This window comes from Camelus ferus, chromosome 12 (assembly GCF_009834535.1).
Source record: "Camelus ferus isolate YT-003-E chromosome 12, BCGSAC_Cfer_1.0, whole genome shotgun sequence".
NCBI lineage: Eukaryota > Metazoa > Chordata > Mammalia > Artiodactyla > Camelidae > Camelus > Camelus ferus.
In genome coordinates this window covers 16,577,205-16,597,193 of record NC_045707.1, presented here as the reverse complement: position 1 = coordinate 16,597,193, position 19,989 = coordinate 16,577,205, and the positions used below count along the sequence as shown (strand labels likewise).

Below are 19,989 nucleotides of genomic sequence, written 5' to 3'. Positions count from 1 at the left end.
TGCCATCTTAGAGAGGGGTATATGACCCAGTTCTGACAATGACATGTGAGGTGGGGGGTACCTTCTGGGAGAGGTTATCCCCTTTAAGAGAAAGAGGGAGAAGTGAGAGAAATGCCCCCTCACCCTCGCTTGCATTTGGGAGTTCTGCTGATTGACATGATCCCTGGAGCTTCTGCAGCCATCTTGTGACTATGAGGGGGAAAACCAAACGAACTGCAGAGAATCTGACCAGAGCTCTGATGTAGTGGCTTCCATTAGCCCAGGAACCACCCATCTCCAGATTTCTTGTTACTTACTTTGTGCCATGTACTGTCCTAAGCACTTTTCATTACTTACAGGATGAAAACTGCCTCCATTCCCTGCACAGGAACATTTCCATACACCACCCAGTACTCAATGCGATATAAGCATGTCTCTCTGTGAGACAAAATGACATAATGTGTCTATAGCCAAAAGATAGCAAAAGGCCTCAGAGCTAGTTCATTCCATATCCATAGCCCATGTGTCCTGGCTCTTCTTAATAGAACACTCACACTGTGCTGTGCTCAGGATGCTCCTAGCTGATGCCCTTTAAGTCACTCCACAAAGCTTGCTGATTGGCTTTCCCCCTGCCCTTGCCTTTCACCCCCTCACTCGCCTCTCTACTCTTCCTCCATTGCTCCCCTCTTCTCCATTCTTGCAACAACTGCATTTAAGAGGAAGAGAAATGGAGCACCCCCCACCTCCCCCAAAACTAAAAAAATCGGGAGTGACAGCCAATTTTTAAAATCTGGATTTCTAGGCAGTGGAGAGTCCTTAAATACTAGCAATTGGTCTCATCAGCCTTGTTATATCTTCAAAAGGGGCTTTCTTTTCATGTTATCATGTGCCCCCACCCAGTCTAAGCAGTCCCCAAAGAAAGGGCCCTCCAGCCTGCTTCCGTGGCTCTGCCCAGGGACTGTGCAGGGTCTGCACCAAGGACGTGCACATGCTCCTCTTCAGACACGCTCAGCAGACCCCACACTCCTCTCTCCCCATCTTCATAACTCACCTTCTCAAGTTTGGAAGATAGTCACCTTGGCTTAGCGCCGTGTTTCGAGCTTAAAGAACACCACAGGTATGAACAGTTACACAGATTTTATTTTTCACCCATTGAGCACAGCAAGGTCTGGGCAGGCAGAGGTGACACCGCCACCTTGCCTGGTTCCCAGACGCAGACTGTGAGACTTGGCGGTGAGGGAGGGGGTCCTATTCCTACCACAGATCACTAGGGGACTATCACAACGACACATCTGTTCTCGGTTCTATTTACACGGTGGAGTGTGGAGAGGGTACATTTCTTACACTAAAAATATATACTTTGGAATCTCTAAAACAAAAATATCTCTATCTCTACATGAGACCTACTAGAAAGAAGAACATAGAAAACGAGGGAAATGTACCAGCACCTCAAGCTGTCCCCTTCCGTGGGAAGGTTGCTCCGCTCTCCACCTGACACCATTTGCTTCAGAGGGCAGCCGTATCAAACCAATCGGACAGACAGACACAGATAAACGAGAGGGAGGCTTATCATCTTGGAGGAGTAAATATGGGAGAGAGGAGTTGGGAGGAGGATTTTGGCCTCTTTTGCAAAAGGAGTAATTGCACATTCAGTTTGGAACTTCTGTTTCCAACGTTATTGCACGTGTGAGAAACCTGTATGTTGGAGTCAACTGCAAACCTGCTAAGAGAACCCAAGCTCTGCTGATTTCTGCTGGGCTCCAAAAGGGGCTGTGGGTGGGCGCGCTCTGTCTCTCAGAAATATTAATACCATCAGCTAGAAGCAAAATTCTGTATTCTCCAGTGCTGAAAGTGGGTTAGGTTTAAGAAAATGCTCTTCCGTTTCTTTTCAGAAGGATCAGAAACTCTTCCACTTCCTTTGAGCACAGAATCTCCTAAAAGAATTATGCCTGCGGGTAAATCATTCCACTTTCTGAATTTTCCTATTGAGAAGATTCATGTAACACTCCTTTCCTCTTTTCAAGCTTCAAGCAATGATATAGTAAGTTCACACCTCCTTTGGTTATGAAAATTAGCCTCCTTTCTGGAAAAGAAATGTGAATGGAGCCAACTATCCATTCTCTGAAATTAATGTAAGACCCCAAGGGAACCAAGAATCATAAAGAATGCATCTGGTAGAAAAAACCCTTCTATTTGGGTTTTGGAGGTTTAGTTTTTGTTTTTGTTTTTGTTTTTGTTTTTTTCCTGTTTACACTGAAATATGGATGAGCCCGAGGCCTTGAGACTCCTTAATCCCTCATCCTAAATAAGGCCAATAACCATGAAGTCCCCTTTTGGAAAAGCCCACAGAACTGTCCAGCCTCCCCACCTCTCTCGCCACCCCCAACTGGTGGTGGTTATTAGGACCTCTGACCAAGAACTTCTTCCCTCCAAGGAGAACTTGAAAGATGGAGGAAAAGGTAGAAAGGAGGGGAGAGAGGTTTGGAAAAGCTGAGTCAGTAAAAGGGGGCAGAACTCAGATGATGTGGCATTTGGCCAGTCAGGGCCGGCAGGAAGGATTTCTGCCTTACAGAGGGGTCCTGACAGGTACAACTAAAAGAAAGTCAAGAAGGCTGAGAACATCCAATGTGTGTTGAATGTCCTGCCAGGATGGGCTTGGGAACCTGAGAAGTCAGAGGAAAATGTAGGAATGAACTAGCGAAGATCGCTTAAGAGTCCTTGGAGGAGGTGCTAATTCTCCTGCAAATGAAGACATTTCGAGAAGCTGATGAAGTAGCATAGAGAACATACAGGATAGTATTTCTGATGCTAGTTAAGGTGAAAGCCGGGGGCCCTGGGGGCAAGCCTTCTCCTACACTTCAGGAAAATGCAGAGACTCTGAACATGGACACTGAAATTGACAGAGAAGATACAGGGAGAATTACTGATTCCTCTACTAAGAGGAACGTCTAGAACATTGAGTATGTAGGAGATAAAGTAGAACTGGGAACTGTCTTTTTTGCATGACCAGAAACCACAGATTCCCCAAAGCACAGACCTCTTGAAGGTCACAGTTGTCATAGCCTGAGATGTCAACCTAAGACTTAGCATAAATCAGATTTTTATCAAACATTTATGACTAATTTAAAAGCCAGTCACACCCCAGAGAACTAGAGATAGCAACTACTTATAACATCTTTTGAAAATATATGGTTCCCTACCTCTCTACCCCAAAGGCAAAGTTCTGTGAACAAGGAGATGGGAATAGGAGCTGAGTGCAGGAAAGACCAGAGCTCCTGATAACCCCATCACCAGCAGTTTGAAATCATATATAGCTACAAAGGGCTAGCCTGCACTTTACGCAACCACACATATTTGGCAATTTCACAACGTTTATTTGCTCATCTTCACCTTCTCTCTAGACTAACCCTTCCCTAAGTCATGGGCTAGGAAGTAACCCGCCAGCTTAGCAATGACAGCTCTTCCCTTTGACCCAAGATTCAACTCACCATGACTGCCTTAAATCCCTGGTCTCCCTCCCTTCCTACCTCTACACTACCAGCCTACCAGGGTATTGGCCTGCCAATGCTCAAACTACTCCTGAAATCTCCCCTTGTCACAAGAGGTAGACTACTTCTCTGGACCAAGCGAGCCTGTGCCCGGAAATTACCTAACTACACGCCTTGCTTTCTACCCCAAACCAGTTTCTCCTTAATGTTGAGCTTATATACTTTTCCCTAAAACTAATCTACCTGTATTTGCCCTCAAGCTATTCCATCAGAATAGAGAAGGGAAGCCCTAGATGGGAGATGGATCATATTCTTTTGATGTCCCCACAGCTTAGGTGCACAAGGCTGTTTAATAAAATGAAATCTCCTGAGATCTCAGTAAACACACAATCACACGTACACACATTCACACACGTGGCTGCTGTGTCACCACAACTCCCAGTTTCATACCCTAAATGCCACCTAGCTTGATTCAGCCACCGATAGTCACCAGCCACAGACCTGAGCAGGGAAGCAGCTAGGACTGGGGTTGAGTGTTGGGTGGGACTTGGGAAAGACAAAAGAGGAAGAATGGGGAATGATTCCTACCACCGAGATGCAGCACAAAGGAGGTGAGCTATTGTTTGAGGAAAACCTAAGAGCCTAAAGAAGCCTGGCAGAGCCTTCCAAAGTAGCTAACATTCCTCAGGCGCAGTAACCTGGGAGGGTTTGGCTTGGGAAGTGCACTCCACAGGATTAACAAAGACAGGCTCCCCACGCTCAAGAAGCTGGCAGCACAGGGCATCACAAGACGTCAGTGCATCAGAAGAGAGATGTTTCTGAGTGACGCTGTCACCTAGATTTGCAGAATGATGGATTCTTCCCTGTTACATTTCTCACAGCCATGCTGAGGCTAGGGGAACAGGTGAAGCAGTCGCCACCCTCCCTACACTGAGGTGGCAGGGAGAGGTGCGAGGGGCAAGACGGTGGAAGGATGGGGGGATGTTCTCAGGGAACAGAGAAGATGAAAAAGGAGGTAAGCTGAAGGAAGCAGCCACAGAGGGCCGGAGGAGTCGGCAAGAAAGCTTTTCCCATTGACAGGCTGCCTTTTGATTTTTCTAAATTAGGTAGGTAAATGGGTACAATGATTACATTTATCCTAAAGTGATAAAATGTGAAGCTTTGGCTCACAAAGATTTTAATGCCCATATAGTTCAAGAAGCATGCCTGTTCCTGTCTGCACCATGTGAACGGAAGAAGAGGCTGTCCCTAAAACCGCCTTGTGAGTGGAAATCAGACAAGCAGGAACCATAGCCACAATCCAAAGGGGTATCATTTTAATATTTGAAAGCAGAGTGACGTTCAGCCAGTAGGCACTGGTGCCATACGTACTGCTTGTTTACAGCAGGTATCTGTTCTGAGTGGTTGGTGTCCATCCAGTACTAGTTGTTAAATATTTTGAAAATCATCTGTAAACTAAAATAATTGTGGCTTTAAGAGATAGGGAAATATGAAAGAAATGCAGGATTCCTTCAATATCAAAGATTCTTAGAGTGAGGCTAGAATACACTAATATATTTTCAGAGTCTCAGGAATGCAAAATCAATAATGTTATGTAGCCAACTCCTCACCTATGAATGGGGAGCACACCAGGGGATGGCCACACTGTACAAATATTTTCTGGGATAGAAACTGATATGATCAGATTCCCTGGGTACGGACACACTTGTTAATCACATTCTGTGTACAAAGGAAGGGAAAGTCTATACATGATGGAGCCCAAACCCTTGGTATTCATTGCAACAGAGAAGAGAAGACAGAAACTATAAATATAGTTTTAAACTAAATACCAAAACTAATTTCACCACTTAAAGTTCATCTCCCAGTGTGGCTTTTTACACCTGAAAGTCAGGGGATTTGTCAACAAGAAAATCCATGATGGTGAAGGTGGTTTGGGCCGTTGAGTTGATGATGCTTTGCTACTAAGGCAGCTAAGGAGACATTACGTAAGCACTTGGGTCTCTCCAGGAATGGAATCAGAATGTGTCCTCTAGAGACAGCAGCCAGACATGGTGTTTCCACAACATGGCCAATAAAAACACCTTACATCCCTTTCTACTCACCAACAGCTAGCATCAAACCTTTCCCAGGTAACTAGAAAGCAGACACTATGACAAGTCTTCAGGCTATGTAGGAAGTCCTTCCTGGTGTCTAAACTAATTCCTTCTGTAGCAATTCAGATGTGTTCTCTTACTCTATCAGCGAAACCAAGAGGAGCTGCTCATCCTCACTCATCATTATTGATTTTCCCTGGAGCCTTTTCCTGTCCAAGCTAAGCAACTCCAATGTCGCCCTTGGCCCTTTCATCATCCAAGGTGCTCGCTGAGTTGTGCAGGCTGCTGCTAAGGAGTGAAGAAGATATACCCGGATCAGAAGCATCTTCTGGCTATGTAGGTGGGCACTGCCAGTGCCCAGGGTGCTGACCCACCTAAGAGCAGACCCTCCTGACAGCCTCTGGGGCTGACCAGCATCCCCCAGAGCAGGCAGCCAAACCCAGGCCCAGGGCTGCCCGGGAGCCTGCAGTCACTATGGGGCTGGAGAGGCTCTCCTTTACTCTCTGTTCTCTTCCCACTCCCCCACTCCGTCCTTTAGGAAGTGGAAGCTCATTGAAGAAATCCTCAGTGGCGGAATGGATACATATGGCTCAGCAGGCCAGCAGAGGGTTTCAGAGAAAATGTCTGGAAAATGGGAAGCTAGGTCTTCAATGATGGCAGCTCTGAAGAGAAAGAGGAGGAAGAGGAGAAGTACCAATGGGAGTGGTCTTCTGCTTCCACGCTCACTCCAGGCGAGGCCCCCGAGGCACACCACGAACAACTGAATGCTCGGCATGGCTCGGACAGGACCAAGGACAGGGCCAGACTTAGGCGCACTTCTTCTCTGCGGGACTCGCCATCTTCTCTGTAACCAGAACTTCCCTGAGGCACCTCATGGCCCAAATCCTCCATCCCAGCAAAGACTTTTAGTTGAAGAGACTGAATAAAAGTGTTACAATTAGACAAACAGGGAACACATGATTCATTCCTGCTTTTTAACACAATTCTTTGAAGATGTCACCACAATTTGGATCTGGCTATATTTTAAGTTCATTTACAAGTAAACTAGTTCTCAACTAAAAATAACCATGTGCGTTATACATTTCAACAGCTGCCTGGATTTTCCTCTGAAGGCAACAAGATTCTATATTTCACTCACACTCAGCACAGATTTATTTTAACCCATTCGATGAAGAAATAACCCACCACTACTACCCACTGGTGGCTGTGACTTTTTGAAACACATCAGCTTCTCCTCAGAGCAGCCTTATGAGTGAGGTGGTTAGTAATTATTACTCCCATTTCACAGCTGAATAAACTGAGTGCCAGAAACAGTGGTCTGCCAGGTTACACATGGAATTAATAACTAGGCCAGGTCTCCCAACCTAGCCTACTGCTCTTTTATTTTAAACTAGAAAAGTTGCTTTTAATAAGACCTAAGATTTTGCCTTCAGTTATCTGATGACTTTGTGTTTGGACCAAAATTTTCATGTAATTTGGGTGCATAGCCTACCTCAGTGCAGGGAAAAATGTCTCAAGTATTTCCATTTTCTTCATTAACCAGATTAAAATTGATCTATGTGACTTACAAATGATATTGAAAATTTAATTTCCAAAATAAGAAAACAGTTACAATTTAATATTTCAAAATCTTTACTTGATAACAATTCCCATTATGGAACAAGTTAAAGAGGTTAAAGTCTGTATCAGTATTATTAATAACATCTGAATATTCTAAGGATTTTCCAGTTTGTGTGGTTGCAGCAACCAGAGAGATGCTCTACAGATTTTGAAATGGGAACTAGAGAGAGGATTACAGGAACAAAATAGATAAAGCAAATTTACATCCCTAAATAATTCCATCCTGACTTTGGGCCTGTGTAAATGTGCAGCTCAAAACACTGTATCTGCTCAAATAGTTAGAAAACATTTTTACTTTTCTGAGGCTTAGAGCTATTCTTGTGGGGTTAGCAGCAGTCCTAAATGTGGTATTTAATAAACATATTCAATTTTACAACTAAAATATCTTTTACTTTCAACATGATTGCTATTTTTAAAAGCTATAAATAAATAAATACCAGCAATTATAATTCTCTTTACCTCTTTTCCTTTGTGTTTCCCGAATTCATACTGAGAGCTTTCCAGACCGTGGTTTTAGGCATTTCATCAGATATATTAATCTCAGAGGGGTCACATCTGAAATCAAGGCTTAGGACAGTAAATGTCAGACAAACAAATATGATACACATCTCAGTCTATAATGAGAACCACCCACCAGAAGGGAAAAGACGAGGTCTGAGGGAGCTTGTCTCTCAGCTCTCAGGAGCACCAGGAACCAGATGGTTGGGATGCTGAGAGGTAAGAGGGTCCGCGAGGTAGTGCCGAAGCCCAGGCTGGGGTGTGGGTAGCAGCCAACCCTGACCCATGACTCTGTTCTCCTTTGAAGGGCCCCTGTGAGGATGCTGGTGGTAGCGCTATGATGCCAGCAGTGGAGCATCAGGAGCTACAACTTACGGAGCACTCGCTGTGCGCCAGGCACAGTGCTAAGCCCTCTTTGTTCATTTTCTCAATTAGGTGACCAAATCTTTTCCACTTGTAGTTTACAGAGGACTGTTACAATATATTGTCTTAATATCACAGCACCAGAGATTATTAACATCCTTATTTTGAAGGTATAGAAACCAAAGCTTGTAGGGTTAAGAGCTCATCCAAGGTCAAACGTCAGTAAGTGGAGAATCGAGACCTTGAATCTGATCCTTGGTCTCCTCGAGCCCAAGTACTCTGGAGTTTCCGACATGCCAGACTGTTTTCCTTTTACAAGGCCAAGAGAGGAGGCGGCATCTGCTAGAGAAGGAACATTGCCCCTGCTTTGCCGCCAGAGAAGGCAAAGCTTATGGCTCCTTCCATAACAACATGTGGAAAGTTTATTAAGGACTAAAGATTCCATTTCTTTGGGGTCAGTTTCAAAAAAGTTAAACTCATAGTAACAGAAAGTAGAATGTGGCTGGGGGGAAAGCAGAGATATTGATCAAAGGGTACAAGCTTTCAGTTATAAGTTTTGAAGACTTAATGTACAGCATGGTGACTATAGTTAATAGTAATGTATTGTACACTTGAAATCTGTTAAGAAAGTGATCTCAAGTATTCTCACTATACATAAAAAAGAATGGTAAGTATAGCAGGTGATGGATATGTTATTAGTTTAACTGTAATAATTACTTACATATATAATGTTGCACACTTTAAATATGTAATATTTTAGCTGTCATAAACAAACAAATACCAAAGAAAAGACTTTCCTCATCTCCCCCTCAGGATAAACCACAATCAATTCAATAATTCAGCAGTAAATTACCCAGGATCAAGGTGACCCAGATCCCCTCTCTCTTCCTCTTTTGACCCCTCCCCACCTCTGGGCTTCTTTCAGCTTACGTGTTCCTCTTCCAAAGTGGAAACAAAAGGCCGGAATGAGACCACAAGTGGACCAATTTAGCTTCCTGTGATTTGTGGTGAGCAACAGGTTTAACTGACCAAAGGGCTAAGATCACTGGCAGAAGTAAGGAATCTGGGGAAAACCAGTTCAGTTCCCCCTTGGCTCCTGGGACTGTAGGCGCCTTGAGCCAAGCTGGAAGGGGCTGTCTCTGCCCAGCATGGAAGGCTGACATAAGCATGGTAATTTCATGCCCACCAGGCTGAGAAACAAGGACTATATCATCCTGTTCATCTTGGAAGGTGGCAGAGAAAGGCAGAGGGAGCACTGGTTTGAGAAATATAAAGACTAGGGTTTGAACCTTAAACTTTCTACTCAGAAACACTGAGACCTTGGGCAAATTACCTAAAACCCTCCGAGCCCCAGTTTCCTCACTGTACAGGAGTGGATTATAAGACTTCTATCACAGAGTTGTTGTGCAGGTTAAATGAGAGCACGCGGTAAACCCTGTAGCACGGAGACGGCGCTGGGTACACGGGCTCCCTTGCCTCCGTCCTCCCTGACTCCCAGCACCTGGGACAGTGCCTGGCGCACAGCAGGCCCTCAGCAAACTAGGAAAGGAAGAGGTGTTTCCACAGGCTGGAATCGGGAGGCTGAATGTTCAGCTCTTTGCACCAGCAGCTGCGTTTGTACCACCACCCCCTGCACCACATGAAGCCAGAGCGCTAACAGAATAACCAAAACAGTCAACATCTTAGTGTTTCGGGAGTTTTACCTGAAACTGTTGTTCTTTCCAGGACTACTTAGTAACTTCCTGCTCTCTAAGGGGAACTTGTCTCCCCCAATTTCTAACATTTTCTCAGCCTCCTGGAAGAAAAGGAGACATTATTTTATCTTGAACCAAGTGAAACCAATAGTCTACACCAGCCCATTTTTCAATCACCATAATTTCTACCTGATTTTCTCTCACGTTTATTATGAGAGTGTAATTATTTTATTTTATAGATTTGACTCAGCAAACACAAAAAAGAGACAATCCAATATCTGTACCTATGGGATAATATTTTTTAAAAAGAATCCAAATCTGAATAAACTAGATACAACTACTGATTTACTGGAAATATAGAGGACAGAAGAACATTTTCAATGATACAAAGGGACATATTTAGTAAAATCTAAATAGCAGGAAACCCTCTAAGTCAAAGACCCAGTTACTCCAACAAAAAGAAAAAAAGACAGAAGGGGAACCCCTAAATAGATTTGAGAAGCATATTGACCAATTGCAATATATGGAACTTATTTAGATCCTGATTCAAACAGATGGTTAAAAATAATAAAAAGGCAATTGGGGAAGTGTGAATACTGACTGTTCCTTCTACCTTTGCATATGTTTGAAATGTTCCATAATAAATTACACACACACGCTGGAATATTATTTAGCCATAAAAAAGAAGAAAATCTTGACATTTGCAACAACACGAATGAAACCTGAGGGCGTTATGCTAAGTGAAAAAAGTCAGATGGAGAAAGACAAACACTGAATAATCTCACTTACATATGGAATCTAAAACAACTGAACTCATAGTCACAGAGAACAGGGTGGTGGTTGCCAGGGGTAGGGGGTGTGCATGGGTGAAGGTGGTCAACAAGATGAATGAGTACTGGGGATGGAAGGCACAGCATGGTGACCACGGTTAACAATACTGTACTGGATATTTGAAAGTCACTAAGAGATTAGATATTTAAAGTTCCAACCACACATACACACAAATGTGACTACGTGTGAGGTGACAGATGTGTTAACTAACCCTACTGTGGTAATCATTTCACAGTATATACATGTATCAAATCATTGTGTGGTACACCTTAAACTTACACAATGTATGTCAATTATGTCTCAATAAAGCTAGAAAAAATACAAGATTTTTAAAGCTCAAGATTTTAGGGAAAAAACCCTTTAAAATGAATTTCAAAGGACACTGTTTCAGGCACTAACTGTATCTGGAAACACTTTCAGGCTCACTCATTTCTCAGTCTGGTATTTTCATTTTGCCACACACCCATTCTTTGCATGTAGGGCCACTGACTGAGGGTCCATTGTGTGAATGGCAGACCACAAGTGCTGAGGGAAATGGGGCAGGACAGAAAGGCCAGCACACGTTCTCTGTGGGAATCACAGCACCATCCGCAGTTAGGTACCTAACAAATACTCTCAGAAAACAATAGGGTTTGTATACTTGTCAAATCAGGCCTTCAGGGAGAACATGAACTATTAGATCTGATAATAAGAGCAGATTCTATGTTCATATTTGAAGTGTGAACCTGATGAGTAGAGTGCAGACAGAGGGAAAAACAACTGGTTATCAAGTCTGAAAATGAAGGACAGACATGGGCTGAGAGTATCTTTGGAGTAATCCTCCCAGCTCCTAAATATAACCCTTGGGACTCCAGACATGCTGACTTTTCATGTGGCCTTTCCTATGTTCTGTAATTTGAGGCTGCCCCAGAGTGTACAGTTGGTGCAAGAACTATGACCTCTTCCTCCTTGGCCTTCTTTTTGGCATCGTCCAACTTCTTCTTTTTGCTTTCAGGCATGAGATCATCTAACCAGCTCAGCTCTCGCTTAGAGAAACAGAGATCCATGACTTTCCTGACAAAGACCAAGGCCAAAACCTAAAGAAAAACAAAGAAAGTCAATTAAAGGGGCTCATTTCCTTCCTGGTGTTAAAGCAAAGTCTTATTTTTGCAGCAGAATAGGAAGGACATTTCAAGCAAAATCAAACTCATAATAATCATAATAGTTGCCTTTTATTGAGGCTCTCTTTGTACCAGATACTAAGTGTCTTATAGACAATATTTTATTTAACTATCATCATAACAATCCTACAACTTATTAATTCCCTAACTGAACTAATATAATTCCCTCACTGAAAAGAGAAATCCTCTGGACCTTGAGTGGTTTTTGTCTCTGCCCTCTGGCCTGGCTTGACACTCATTTTATATATGAGGCAACAGTCCCAGGGAGAGAAAGTGACTTGCCTGAAACCTGACAGTTAATTTCCTCAACAGAAATGACCAGGAATCTCACCTGCTCCACTTTTTCCCCTTAAGGGCCATTTCACCCAAAGGAGAACCAATAGTAACCCGGAACGACCTGCCTGGATTGACTAGTGTTACAGCTAAATCTGACTGGACAAGGAATGAGGTAAATCAGACAATAAATTCCACCACATTTCTCCTTAATTTCAATGACCACTTTCCCAATAAATCCAAAATTGATAATGTCCCTTCTAGGAGTTGCCAGGAATTTGCTATTTCTTTAACCAAACACTCAGCCCCTGAACATAACATCCAAATGCAGAACCCTAAGTGTATTCTGACAAAATCGAGAAACTCATCAGGAAGGTATAGATCTAGGAGATTAGGGGAAAAGAACCCCCTAGTTCCCTCACCCTTGAGTAAGAGAGTTCAAAAGTATCTAAACATCACCCTCGTGGCCTTTTTCCTCTTGAGGCCCACCCTTTGGCTAACTTCCAAACAGCCCACTGAATTTTCAGCATCCTCATGACACAGAGTGAGCCAGAGAGAGGAAGGCATCAAGAGAAGATGAAACAGAGATGTGGTCAGGTGACAAGAATTTCACCATCATCCTCATTTTTGGAAACAGCTTGTCACCTGTGGCACCACCCCGTTCAGCTTTCCCAATCTCCTTTCCAAAGCCCTTGCTTTAGTTAAAGAGGTAATGATGGTTCCAGTTGCTCATCAGTGCTAGACCAACCTCTTCATCTCTCCCAGTGGCCAAAAACAGTGCATTTCCACCACTGTAGACACTTTTGATTGCAATAAATTCTAAATTGGAACCTATATTGCTTTGAGGTAATATGCAAATTATCACAAACATGATGAATCCTCACCATGCCAGAGTCATGAAAGAAAGAGAAAGAGAGAAAGAAATACAGACAGGCAGGCAGACTGGTAGCCTTAAAAATAAACATGGCACTACATTCACTATCTTGTAATAACCTAGAATGAAAAAGAATATGAAAAAGAGCATATATATGTATATATTATACATATATAATTGAAACACTATGCTGTACACCAGAAACTAACACAACATTGTTATCAACTAAACATCAAATAAATAAATAAACAGGGTAAACTACTACACACATGCATCCACACTTCAAGGTCCCCAAAATAATGCTGCTCCTCCAAAGACCAACCGAAAAAGAAAAACTCATCATCAATAAAAGACTAATATCCAGAAATATAAAGAAAACTCCTAAAATTCAACACAAACCACTTTATTTTAAAATTGAAAAAGGACTCGAATAGACATTTCTTGAAAGAAGATTTACAAATAGCCAAAAAGCACATGAAAAGATGCTCAACTTCATTAGGGAAATCAAAACCAAATTAAAACCACAATGAGATACCAACTCACACTCATTAGGATGGCTGTTATCCAAAACAACCCACCATGCTCCAGCATGGATTAACCTTGAAGACATTATGCTAAGTGAAGTAAGTCAGTCCCCAAAGGACAAATACTGGGATTCCACTCCCATAAGTCCACAGAGGAGTCAAATTCATAGAGACAGAAATTAGAATGGTAGTTGCCAGGGGCTGAGGGGAGGGGAAAATGGGGAAGTACTGTTTCATGGACACAGAATTCCAGTTTTGCAAGATGAAGAAAGCTCTGGAGATGGATGGTGGTAATGGTTGTAACAACAACATGAATGTACTTAATGCCACTGAATCGTACACTTAAAAACAGTGATGGTAAGTTTTATGCTATATATATTTTATCCCTATTTTAAAAACTACTGATACCTTTTTAAACTCACCATCATTGGGAAGACGATGGCGGCTGGAGATGCCTTGATGACCCAGAGCAGCACAAGGCAGGTGAGCTGGATGAGGGTGAAGAGATGCACTTTGCGCAGCGGCACGTGCCGAAGGTAGATGAAATCCGGCTGGTGCTTTGCAGGCATCCCAAACAGCTTCAGGCGATCAAAGAACTGAAGGGAGGGAATTGCCATTTATTTTCAGGGGGCTTCTCTGGGTCAGAAGCCTTGTTAGGCTCATTCACGTCTCTTACATCACCTGCTGCTCTGAAAGTTGGGGGATACTATTTCCACTGGACAGAAGTGGAAACTGAGTCACAGAACAAGGAATGTGGCCTGGATTGGTAAGTGACAGAGTCAAAATTTGAATCCATCTTTTCTAATCCTAGGCTCAGATTTCTTTCTCCTATCCCACACTGGAGCTCCTGAGAGAGACCTTTCTCAGGCAGTGTTGAAAACAGAATAAGCCAATAGCATCTTTCTGCTTAAAAGATCAAATCTCTTATTTGTTCTTAGAGGAGTTTGGAGCCTTTCATTATTGTAAAAAGATAAATGAAACCTCATAACATCCTGGATATAGAAAATATGACTTTCCTTTTATATTATAAAAAGGAAAATAGAGACCCAGAGAGATTAAATAAACTGCCCAAAGTCACATTAGAATTCAGTGTACAAAAATGACTACTAGATATTCCATAAAAACAAAAAGTAACCAGCCACCAGTAGAAGCAGCAGCTAAGTGATCATATCAGGGTACCCAAGTTACCAGTGACAAGCTCCTGATTTTCTCTGTTCAAAGGCCTCAGGGAGGGGAGGGTATACCCCAGTGGTAGAGTGTGTGCTTAGCATGCACGAGGTCCTGGGTTCAATGGCCAGTACCTCCATTAAAATAAATGAATAAGCCTAATTACCACCTCCACCAAATAAATAAATATTTTTTTTAAAAAAAAGGCCTCAGAGGAATGAGTTGACAGATGGGAAAAGGGAAGTATGACAAGACGTAACATCTGCTCACCTGGAGCAGCTCCCACTACTCCCCACTCTCTTCACCAGTGAACTCCCAGTTAACCGCCCCCGCTTCAGCACTTTGGCCTGACACTGAAACTAGTGCCATCAGGTGTGTGGAAGCCAGCTTGGTTCTTGACCAACCTTTCGGATCTAAGTTTATCAGCACCTGATGAAGCATCTAGTGTTTAATACATGCCTGATGTCTGTTGAGTAATTAATGAATAACTGGAACCATGACATTAAGCCAGGCCACCCTGGAAGTCTCCGTATCTTCATGCCAAAATGACTGTATTCTGCCCAATGTCCAGAGCAATGTCTAAAATAGCTTAACCAGCAAGACTAGGAAGTGGTTTCTCAATAGCTGGTTGGTACTTCCCTCAGGAAGCTGTCCCTCCCAGGCCAGGACAAATGAGCTCACGGTGAGGAGACACTGCCTGGCTGAACCACGCAATACCTGAATCCCCTGCAGTGAAGAAACTCCCATGTAGAGGAAAACGCCATAGAGCACTGGCATCGGGATAAACTGGAGACAAAGGGGCAGAAAGACCAGGGATTAAATGTGGTATCACAGCACACTCAAGATGATATAAACTCTCAAGTATCTAGGAAGGAAGCAAAATCACAAATTCACTGCATAAACATTGCATTAGTTTCTGCTGCTTTTATATGATTTAGAAGTAGAAGCAAAAACAGAAGCTGACAATGATAAAAATCATTTTGTTCTGAAATGAAATGATTACACATAAGTGTAATCCAGTCCTGGTTAAATCACAGGCTTCACATCTTATCCCCATCTGGCTCTTCCTCCTCTATGGAAATGGGCAGACGCACGTGCACATCTGCGCATGCGCGCGCGCGCGCGCGCGCACACACACACACACACACACACACACACACACACACACACACACACCTTTTTACAGAACTGATACCTTTTAAATCTTTTGTAATTGCATAATCATCTCCTCAGGGAGTTGGTATATTTTAACATGGACTAAAAATGTTTTCTTTTTTACTAAAAAGAGACCTGAGGGCAGGAGTAGGGAGATGCCTTATCAAAGAGGGAATGATTTGGGGAGAAATACCAACATTATTATATTGCATGTGAATACACACGCTTATCCCATTACATCAATTTAGATCATCTTCAGAGCAGCTCCACGAGGTGGAGAAATGAGGTGTATGGAATCAGGGCAAGGATAGTCTCGTTGCAAAGACTAAACTCAACTTGCATTTATTCCAGGGCTAAAGAAAATTCCCAAATGTAATTTTTCTTTAAGCTAGAAAATCACCATTGGATTTTACATTGTTCCAGCTCGAGAGTGAGCAGACATCTCAATTTGGTGCTAACCTTGTTTGAAGAATTATTGAATGGTTTCCTAAAAGAATCCTCTTGTGACAGTGAAAGGAAGGCCAGGAGATGGCCACCACCATGCCTTTGTGATGACATTCCTGGAGGAGCAGCGCCATTTGGGCTTCTCCAGATAGCACCTAGACCAGAGGTGGGAGTTGGGGTAGGGCTGGGGATGGAGAAGGGAAGGGGAAGGGTCATGAGGAGGGGTGGCAAGATTGTGTGGAAAGTAAGGGGCCAGGAAGATGATTCAGAATCCTTTCCAATCTCTCTCAATTCTTACCCTTAAAGTGCATTTGCAGTGCAGGCTGAGGTGACTGAAGATTCACCGAAAAGAGGGGAAGGAGGCAAGGGAGATGGTAAGTGCTCCAGAATGGCTGGGGCTTGGTGACAGAGCTTTCCTTTTTATTTCATTTTTCCCAGATGCAGGCCTTACACCTACAAAATGTTTTTTCTCATGTTCAAGGTAGCTTCCATCTTTCCAAAAATCCTCTTTTAACCCCACATCAGCCACTGTTCATTTTCCTGTTCCACTTTACAGAAAAGCCTCTTGAAAGACTTGTCTGCCCACACTCCCTTTACTTCCTCACCACCTGTTTACCCTGCCATCCCCTGTAATCCGGCTTCTGCTCTATCTTTCCACTGACTCTGCTCTTGTCAAGTCACATTAGGCCACCATGTTGCCAAACCTGATGGCCTTGGTTTAGTCTTCATCTTTCCTGATGGTTTCTAACCAACCCCTCCTCCTTGAAAGGCTCCCCTGGCTTGGCCTCCCTGACAGCGTACACTTCTGGCTCCGCCTCCCTCTCTTGCTGCTCCTTCTGACTCTCGCTGCTCTCTCCTCCTCTAACTCCTTCATCCTGGGTCTCCTTCGACTCTGCTGTCCTCTGTGGTCCTACTTCTCTCTTACACCTGCCCTACTCCCTGAGTGATCTCAGCTGCTCCCCTGGCTTTCAGTACCACCTCTGTGCTCTTGACTCCCACATTTCTGTTTTCAGTTCAGAACCCTCCTCCAGCCTCTTCACTCAGGTGCCTCTCGGACACATCACCCCAAGTCTGACCACAGCCCACCCCTCACAAAATCACTTCCTCCTTTGTGCAGCCTTCTCCATCTTAAACACCGTCACTCACCACACAGACGGTCAGGTCAGAAACCCAGCCGGCATTTTGATCTTTCCATTTTCTTCACCCCATTCCCTACCCAGTCAACCAGTAAGACCTCTGGACCTCCTCTAAGATATACAGAAGCCAGGCCTCTTATGCATCCCTACTACCAACTTCCTCATCCAAGCTGCCATCACTGCTCACCTGTAAGAGACTCATTGGTCTTTCTGCCTCTATTTTTCCTCAACCCTAAACACTTATTCTCTAGACATGAGCCAGAGAGATCTTTTCAAAATACTAAATGAATCACGTCCCTCTCTAGTTAAAACCCTTCAAAGGTCACCTTTGCCAGTGTCCACAAGGTCCTGCATGACCGGCCTCTGCTCACTCTTCAGTCTCATCTCACTGCGCTCTTGCCTTAACACCCTTGAGCCACATGGCCCTGACGTCTTCTAGAACACATGTCACTGTTTCCCACCTCGGGGCCTGTCTAGACTGCTTTTCTCCCTTGCCCCCATGCTGTCTCCCACTATCCATGGCACGGCTGGCTCCAACTCATCTTAAGGACCATCTCCTTAGAGAGGCCTTTTCTGACCATACCAACTAAAACACACCCCCTTAATTCTCTATAGTACCAGAGAGAGCACTATAGATTTCCTTCTATCATGAATCATATTCTGTAATCACTATGTCTATTTTCTTAACTCACTTTCTTAACTACATCTAATCTGTCTTATCCCACTAGAATAAAGGCAGGTATTCGTAAGTGTATCTGTTTGTCATACCACTGTATTCCCAGCACCTAACAGGATTCCTGGCACAAATCAGGCACTCAGTATTTACCTAATGAATGAATGAATGGTTACCTTTAATATAGCCGTCATGAAGACTGAGCAGCCCATCAGTACAAAGATCATAAGGCCTGTCACTCTCTGTTCTCGGATACCCAAGAATTTAGGCTGTTCTCCAGGTGCAGAGCACTCAGATTCCAGTTTGAGGCTGTTCACGTGTGTGATGGACAGGACAGTTGCAGCCACAAACCAGGGCAGGCCCATGACGGAGCAAACACCCAGCATGATGGCCACCATCAGCAGGTCCAGGTGGTAGCCACATCCTTTCTGTGGGGAAACAGAGTCTCTGTTTCAGTGGGCTGGCTGTAGTGGAACACAGGACAGTGAGCCAAGAGTCTCACGCCCAAAGCAGGAAGGAATGTATGGATAAGGAGGAAGGCATCCAGGGATTCCAGAAGAGCCTTCCAGCCCCTCCTGGTTTGGAGGGAACAGAGAAGAAAGAGAGAAACCTCAGCCTGTTCTACACATGCCAATATCCCTTTTTTATTCAGGTGCCCCCAGATCTCACCCTGAGTCTCACATATTTAAAGATTCATCCTTTCTTGGCAGAGTAACCAAACCACATCTTGACCATTCTGGATGGTAGACCCTACAGGAGTTGGAGATAAATAGCTTCCTACAAACACCCCCGATTCCTTGCAAATTCCACAATTTGGACGCTGCCTACCCTAAGGAAGGAAGGAATAGAGATGAGGCACGAAGCTTCTCACTAACAAATGTACTGGAACCAACCCTACCTTCTAGGATCCTTGCGCTCAAGGTTCAGTCTGGAAACCTCAGTAACGGACATCAAGGGGAGAAGACCTGTCTCTAGAAAACAGTGGCCCAGGCCCTGACCTGAACCTCAGGAAGGTAAGCATGACCCAGAGCATGTGGCTCTATAGGGACCACCAGGAGCTCTGCCCAGCAACGTCCCCCACGGAACTGGGAGGGGAGTAATGGAGTCTAAGCTTTTTCACATCATACTGTCGTGTTCTACCCTAGTTTCATCTCCAAACCAATCTTTGTCATTAATGGAGGAATTAGAAATGTCTAGAAACCCTGAATGAGCTCCTTCCATGATTACTTTTATCCAGGTTCTACAGTTCCTGGTCTAAAGGGGCTTATCCTAAAATTTAAAAAAATGAAATTAGTCCTTCTAGGTTAGAGCTTCTTGTTACCTTAAGCTTGTGCTCCTTCCTGTTAATGATGACAGCTGTGATCTGCTGGTCCATGAATATTAAGATAGTGCAGAGGAGAGCTGGGATAATTGCAGCTATCACAGTCCACCAGGGATTGGGGCCAATGGGGCTAATAATCCACCCTCGATCATCCCTCGTTGGCTAAAGGGAAAAAACAAGGCTTTATTTTTGTATTTGAAGTTAACTATAGTCATTAGGGTAAAACAGATCAAACTGAATCATGATAACCACATTTCTTTTTATTCTTGAATGAGAATTCTTTTTTTTTTTAAAGCATGAAATACAGCAATTTCTTACAAAATCCATGACCTTGTTCTAAATCCCCTTTGAGAGAGTCAGTCCTCAATTATCAAATTCTTATGGAATATTCCTTAATCCTTCTCTTCCTTCCCCTACTCTCCAAACCTTATCTCAACATTTGCCCAAATGGAATATAATTAACAACAAAATCTGTTGTCAAAAAAGAATTTAATGGCTTCCAAAGACAAATGTAAATAACTCTGATTATGCTCCTCACTGCTCCCCTCCAGAAGCCATATAATGTATGTCTACAGCAAAGAAGAGCCAGTTACATGGACTCTCAGGAAATTGGTCCAAGGACCTCCTCCCATCAGCAGTGAAACAGGGGTCCAGGCACTAGAGACTTGAGAGAGGAGCCCAAGACTGCTGAACTTG

General features: G+C 43.6%; 1 protein-coding gene across 4 annotated transcripts in view; it reads right to left on the bottom strand.

Annotated features, from left to right (window-relative positions):
- Positions 1–1,099: 1,099 nt before the first annotated feature.
- Positions 1,100–19,989, bottom strand: part of SLC4A8 (solute carrier family 4 member 8) — an 84,961-nt gene continuing 66,071 nt past the window's right edge. For 3 of the 4 annotated variants that reach the window (XM_032492816.1, XM_014565797.2, XM_006192431.3), the window contains exons 18-25: positions 19,294–19,455; positions 18,149–18,400; positions 15,282–15,350; positions 13,820–13,993; positions 11,505–11,642; positions 9,745–9,836; positions 7,640–7,735; positions 1,100–6,478 (exon numbers count right to left, since the gene is read on the bottom strand). In XM_032492816.1, coding sequence (XP_032348707.1) covers positions 6,466–6,478; positions 7,640–7,735; positions 9,745–9,836; positions 11,505–11,642; positions 13,820–13,993; positions 15,282–15,350; positions 18,149–18,400; positions 19,294–19,455 — 996 coding nt within the window. In that variant the 3' untranslated portion in view covers positions 1,100–6,465. Of the gene's footprint in view, positions 6,479–7,639; positions 7,736–9,744; positions 9,837–11,504; positions 11,643–13,819; positions 13,994–15,281; positions 15,430–18,148; positions 18,401–19,293; positions 19,456–19,989 lie in introns of those variants that run through there. The other variant, XM_032492815.1, reaches the window with a different exon arrangement.